General features: G+C 56.6%; 1 protein-coding gene across 1 annotated transcript; it reads right to left on the bottom strand.

The window, feature by feature from the left end:
• Positions 1-1,701: 1,701 nt before the first annotated feature.
• Positions 1,702-4,211, bottom strand: LOC128938389 (PHD finger protein 7-like). The gene is made up of 10 exons (XM_054278570.1): positions 4,169-4,211; positions 3,753-3,844; positions 3,566-3,667; positions 3,154-3,278; positions 2,915-3,077; positions 2,716-2,822; positions 2,388-2,501; positions 2,123-2,241; positions 1,921-1,966; positions 1,702-1,816 (listed from the first exon to the last, which is right to left on the bottom strand). Exons 1-10 carry the CDS (start codon positions 4,209-4,211, stop codon positions 1,702-1,704), a joined length of 1,026 nt encoding a protein of 341 aa, XP_054134545.1.
• Between the last annotated feature and the right edge of the window lie 2,076 nt (positions 4,212-6,287).

Raw genomic sequence — 6,287 nt, forward strand, 5'->3', positions numbered from 1 at the left:
CTTAGCAACGGCACTGTTAGAAGGGTTCTGCTGTTACCTTCTTTGATGCCCAACTCCTCTGTGCCTCCAAAGACGGCAAACTTGAAAGAAGTCGTCTCCTGAGCTGCGTCGTTCTCAGGCAAAGGTCCCAGATGGTCATCTGGGGCAGAGTCCTGTGCATCCTCTTTGTGCCAGTGTACTTCCTCAATCTATTCTGCTTTGTTCTTTAAAGGTCTTTCAAAGAACAAACCAGAATAGACGGAGGAAATATACCGTCTATTCTGGTTTGTTCTTCGAAAGACCTCTTTCAAATCCGCAGCAATATTGTAAAAGTTGTCTTCAGACTCTTGAGGCAGTGTCTCACTCTCTTTCTTCTTTTTTTGGCTTTACTGAAATGAGATTGTTCAAGGATAGCAACACAGCACACGTCCTTTTCAGACGCAGCTTCCCTATGAGCCACCTTGCTCTGAATGTCTCCCTAAGCATATCCAAGCCCATTAAGGAGTGGTTCATTATCAAGGGTAAGCAGTGGGGAAACATCTGAGGTTGGAGTCTAAAGGCAGGAGCAAGAGTCCTTTTTAATTAGCCACATCCTTAAGTGACTTTTCACTGAATACACAGTTACACAGAAATCAAGGTATTTAGCACAGACTTCTTCCTGCCAGTAGAAACACCAAGAGCTAATATGGTTTGCTCACAGAGCTGCACATCTCAGGGTCCCTGCACCGACCATTCTCACCTTCACTTCTGGCAAAGAACACATGGCCCAGAAAGAAAAGATGACGGTGCTACATGCTGCTGTTGGAGGTCCCAGTTGAGGTCCGACGTCGCTGGTGGGAGTGGCTGCTCCTGCAGGATATCCCCGACCATGTCCCCCTACGCCTGGGCCTCTCGGCACTTGCTGCTGTCCTCCTGCTCCTGTCCTGGCAACTCCTGGACCGCACACTTTGAGTCGAGGCCCAGTGCTGCTGGCGGGAGCACCTGCGTCTGGGGGGCATCCCCGATGATGTGTCCCTTCGCCTGGGCCTCTCAGCCCTTGGCCTTGTCCTGCTGCTGCTGCCACGGTGACTCCTGGACCGGACAGGTGGACTCTGGGCCCAGCCTTGCTGACGGGAGCACCTGCGTCTGGGGGATGGCCCTGACCATGTCTCCCTTCGCCTGGGCCTCTCAGCCCTTGGCCCTGTCCCACTGCTCCTGTCACAGCGACTCCTGGACCGGACAGGTGGACTCTGGGCCCAGCCTTGCTGGCAGGAGCACCTGCGTCTGGGAGATGTCCGTGATGGTGTCTCCCTTCGCCTGGGCCTCTCAGCCCGTGGCCCTGTCCCACTGCTCCTGTCACAGCGACTCCTGGAGCGGACAGGTGGACTCTGGGCCCAGCCTTGCTGGCGAGAGCACCTGCGTCTGGGAGATGTCCGTGATGGTGTCTCCCTTCGCCTGGGCCTCTCAGCCCGTGGCCCTGTCCCACTGCTCCTGTCACAGCGACTCCTGGAGCGGACAGGTGGACTCTGGGCCCAGCCTTGCTGGCAGGAGCACCTGCGTCTGGGGGATGTCCGTGATGGTGTCTCCCTTCGCCTGGGCCTTTCAGCCCTTGGCCTTGTCCCACTATTTCTGTCATGGCGACTCCTGGAGCGGACAGGTGGACTCTGGGCGCGACTTTGCCGGCGAGAGCGGCTTTGCCTGCGGCCAGGCCCAGCACATCTGGAATAGACCCTGTCCTCAGGGTCAGGGGACCTGCTGCATGTTGACCTTGATCTGCTGATGCTGCTGGTGTCCAGTGAGGAAGATGGCAGCGCCTGCTGCCATGCTGCATGTTGGGGCCTGCTGTGGCTGCCCGTCTCTGGAGATGGAGGCGGGGAAACCAGCACCAATGGCACAGGGGTGTGGGAGCTGGGGCTGATGGCCTCAGATTCTGACAAGCCATGAGCAGATTGCAGTCCTGACTGTCTGGCTGGCCTGGGGCCATTGAGCTCTGACTCATCCCTGGAGGCTGTAAGGGCAAGCAGGAATGTCAAAGATCACCCAGGCCCAGGCCAGGCCAGGCCAGAGCAGTGCCCCCAGCCCTCCAGCAGTGGATGCTGTGCTCTGCCAAGCCCAGCCTGGGCACTGTCCCCAGCCCAGGGACACCGGGGAATTTGACTCATACATGTTCCGAGCCCAGCACAGGTGTCACACTCCCATATGTCTGTGCTGCTTCTCAGGCCAGAGCAGCGCCTGTGAGTGCCCTCAGCAGCACAGGAGGAGCACAGGAGCAATTCCCAGGGCCTGGGGAGGCAAACAGGCTCATAGCACTGACAACAAAGTGTACCAGCACGTGGTTGTCCGGCCAAGCGCTTCTGGTTCTTCCCGCTTTGAGCCCTTGCCGAGACACAGGTTCCCTGCAGAGCCCCAGGTGCAGCTTCCCAACTTACCCCTGTTCCTCTGCCTCCTCCCTGCCTCCAGGGTAAAGGCAATCCCTGGCGTTGCACTGGCTGTGCCTCATGTCTAGATCTGCGAAGGCATCATTGTCCTCCCATGTTGGCACTCTGATGGAGAAAGGAAGAGATGATGAATTTCTGCTGCTCTCCCTCACGGAGGTCCAGGGTGTCCCAGCTCTTTCTCCAGTGCTTTTCCAAGTTGGGTGTGAAGCTGAAGCCCAGCCTCACGGGACAGGGCAGGGCCAGGGCTCCTGGGGAAGGGCCTGGCACAGCACAGCACTTGCACCCTCCTGGCTGGTGGGCCAGGCAGAAGGACACCAACCTGATGGGGATTCGGATCCCCAAGATGAACATTTCGGCAAGAAATGCCTCACTGTCTCTGCACAGGGGGCATTGGAAGCATAAAAGACCAGCGCGCAAGGCCTGTCCCTGCAGGGCAAACACAGGCAGGGTGAGCGAGGCCCTGCTGCCGCTGCTGCTGAGCACCTGCTGTGCCCCGGGGCTGAGGGGAGGGCTCCTACCTGGATGCAGTCCCTGTGGAACCAGGCCCTTTTGCACGTTGGGCACACCAGGGTTGTGAAGGTCTTTCTGTCCTCCACAGGCTCCATGCAGATGGGACAAACGGTGTCCGGCTCAGGAGTCGCCTCCACCTCCTGCTCTGGACGGTGCTCAGGGCAGAAGGAGCTGGGGGCAAAGGGATAGGCAAAGTGAGAAATGCTGGATCTTTCACCAGTGATGACCAGAAGGGGAGAGGCGGTACCTGAACGGGGTAATATATTGATTGACACAGCCAGCCTCCTTGGCACAGGGCAGATGGAACCATCTGTCACAGTCCTCCATGCAGCACATGATGGTTGCCCCACTCTGGCCGCAGATGCCGCAGATCTGGAAAGAGCCAAGCAGCCCCATCAGCAGCAGCAGCAGCAGCCTCGAGGCCTCCCCGGGCAGCCCCAGGGCTCCAGGCAAGGCGCAGGACGTGGCCGCTGCTGGCTCCCAGCCCACAGAGCCGCCAGCTGGAGGAGGGAGGCTCCTGTGCCAGGGCCTCTGTGCCAGAGCTGCTGGGGGCCAGACTTTGTCCCGGCTGTTGGGCCGGCCTTTCTTTCCTGCTGTCTGGGCTAAGCTCTGGCAAACCTCGCCAGGCACAAATCTCCCTGCTCTTGTCAGGCTCTCACCTTCTGTGCCGCCCGCCGCACTGCAATTAGGAGATCTCGAGGGAGAAAGTCCATGAGTCCCCCGCAGTCCGTCTCTGGATGAAATAGTAGAGTGGCGAAGAACTGCAGCCAAGGGGAGAAGCTGATGAGGAGAGAGCGGCAGGAGCTGCCCATTGCAAAGGTGGAGGGAGCGCCCGGAGCCACTCACCATGCAGAACGCGTGGGCACAGAGCCCACCCTTCTGCAGTTTGGCACCGCACATGTCCGGGTCAGCCTCGGCACGGCGACACAGCATGCAGGCTGCAGGGGACAGAGCCAATGGTACCGGGCATGAGCAGCTCTGCGGGGCTCTGAGCCTGCAGCAGCATCGGCCCCAAGGCTGCTCTGTCCCTGCCTGGCTGATGGGCAAGGCTGGAGGCCTTGCAGAGCAGGGGCCATTGTGGGCACGGCTGTCCCAGGAGCTGCCTCCTGGCCCAGCTGGGCCCCACTTGGGCAGGAAGGAGGCTCCCGGCCCCGGCATGGCCGAGCAGCTCCTGCCTCCCCCTGCCTCTGCTCTGATCCCCATGCTGCCTGCTGCCACAAGAGGCCCTGGGCCAGGCTGTCAGAGGGCTGCTTTGCCCTCACCTGGCTCCCTGGCACCAGGGCCCTCCTGCTTGCTGTCAGACATGGCGGCTGTCTACGCTGAGTCTATCTCCTCGACTGACGTGGTCACTTCGAGGAGCTGTTCCTCTCTGTCTGTGGGAGAGAGAAGGGGGGGGGAGTTTGCAGAGCAGGCCCAGAGCCACGAGGCTCTACTCCCTGCTCAGCCCTGCGTGAGCCCTGCTCCTGTCTGTTTCTCCTCCCGTCGTCGCCTTGAGGAACACCGCAGTGTCCTCTGGCTGTTCCTCCGCTGATTCTGTGATTCTGGGAAGGGAGAGGCAGGTGAGCCTGCCGCACAGGGCCAGAGCCCCAAGGTGTGGGGCCCTTCTGGTCCCTGAGCAGCCACGTCCCTGCCCTACCTTCTCCTCCCGTTGTCAGGTCGCACTGACACTCGGCTTGAGCCCCGCGTTCCCTTTTGTGGCCTTCCTTGCACAGGTCACAATGGCCACTCTGACATCGGCACCGTGTACCCAAAATCGGGGCAGCCATGGCCCCAGGTCCCTGGCAACCACTTGTGGCGGCCCCCTCGGGCACCGAGCTTCTGAGATGGGTCCGAGCGTTTGCTCAGGGTGGAAGCAGGGCCGGGACTCCTGCAGCAAGTGCAGGGTCAAATGCCAGGCCCTGGGGCAGCCATCCAGGGTGGCACTGTAGGCAGGGAGGTGCTGTTCAGGCACTGCCATGCCAGGGCTCCGGCCCTGGCCAAGGGAAATCTCTGCTCCTGCCCCTGGCAGGCGGTGGCCCAGAGAGCCCGTGCGGAGTCAACTGCACTGCAGGGATTCAAACCCTGCTCTAGGTGAACTGATGTTTTCCTGAAGACCTGTCTGCAGAAAACTAAGATGAACCTGATTTGATGCTGCTGCCGATCCCCATTGGTACAGGAGATAAACCTGGACACCACCACAGCTGCCTCCAGACCTCAGTTTTCCTGTCATCCTATGAACTAACAACTTTGACATTTCATATAAATGGAAAAATTAGTATTAAGCTTCTGAGAAACGTCATCTTTTATACTGACTCAGCGGAAAGACAGAAAATTCACTGAAAATTTTCTGTGTACATTTGGCAGGAGAGCTTGCAACTGTCCTCAACTCAAGTCAAATACAGGAGGATGCTTTTCCTACATTATAGGAACTTTGCCAGTTTGGTCCATGCTTTCCTACTAGAAAATACATTGGAAAAAATTCAGGAAGAGAAGCACAAACAATTCTTGACAATTTTTCTCTTTCGTGTCTTTGCAAACATGCTCCTGGAAATCCAGATCCATGGCTTCTAGAACAATCAATGGGATCTCTGGGAAGCAGGGCAGGGGCTGTGACACCTCAGGGAAATCGGCCATGGAGTGGAACTGGGGCTGTCAGCCCTCAGGGAAACCAGCCATGGAGCGGGGCTGGGGCTGTGACACCTCAGGGAAACTGGCCGTGGAGCGGGGCTGGGGCTGTGACACCTCAGGAAACTCACCACGGCAGCCACGTCCAGAGGTTTTGAAGTACTTGTTTTGTGGTTTAATGCCCTTCCAAGATCAATCTAGCATCTTTGCATATGAGCATGACATACAAGGGTATTTAAAATTGAGTCTGATCCAGTCATCAAAGGTAATGAATATGACCTGTAAACTTACCTTTTCATGATTGCCAAACAATATGGAACTTTTCTTATGTCTGACTTAAAATATGCAGAATGCAAAATTCATTCTCAAGACAGGAAAAAAGAAAACAATGAAAATAGGATATAGGCAATCTTCAAAAGGCACAGAGAAGAAAATAAACATTAGAAAGCCTTAGAAAAATTCATTTTTCTTCTTCATCTTCTCAGTATTTGTTGTTTGAATGTTTGTTGTCTTACTTGACCCTCTCAAAACAAGGCATGTTACACCTTTATTGTCTCAGTGCTGTATTTCCCCAGTCGCTGACTTGCCATTTAGGCTCTGCTTTATTGGAAATATACAACAAGGAAATATACAACTCTATGGAAGAGAGTTGCACAAGCCTCTGGATTCCTGACCGTTCACCTCTGCCAATGCTCACAGTATTCTCCCAACATGCCTGAGCTTCCTGTCTTTCAGTGAGAGAAAGATTCAGCTGAAGTGAAGAAAACAGGGCAGGGG

The sequence above is a fragment of the Melozone crissalis genome, unplaced genomic scaffold (genome assembly GCF_028551555.1).
Source record: "Melozone crissalis strain CALT ecotype California unplaced genomic scaffold, PUWL_Pcris_2 ptg000026l_1, whole genome shotgun sequence".
In the NCBI taxonomy this organism is placed as follows: Eukaryota; Metazoa; Chordata; class Aves; order Passeriformes; family Passerellidae; genus Melozone; species Melozone crissalis.

Coding starts and splice junctions, on each gene's coding strand:
- LOC128938389 (XM_054278570.1), bottom strand. CDS start 4,211: ATGTCTGACAGCAAGCAGGAGGGCCCTGGTGCCAGGGAGCCAG. Junction 3,279..3,565: donor TGCGGCGGGCGGCACAGAAG/GTGAGAGCCTGA, acceptor GGCTCTTTCCAG/ATCTGCGGCATCTGCGGCCA. Junction 1,967..2,122: donor CTGTGCTGGGCTCGGAACAT/GTATGAGTCAAA, acceptor TTGCCCTTACAG/CCTCCAGGGATGAGTCAGAG.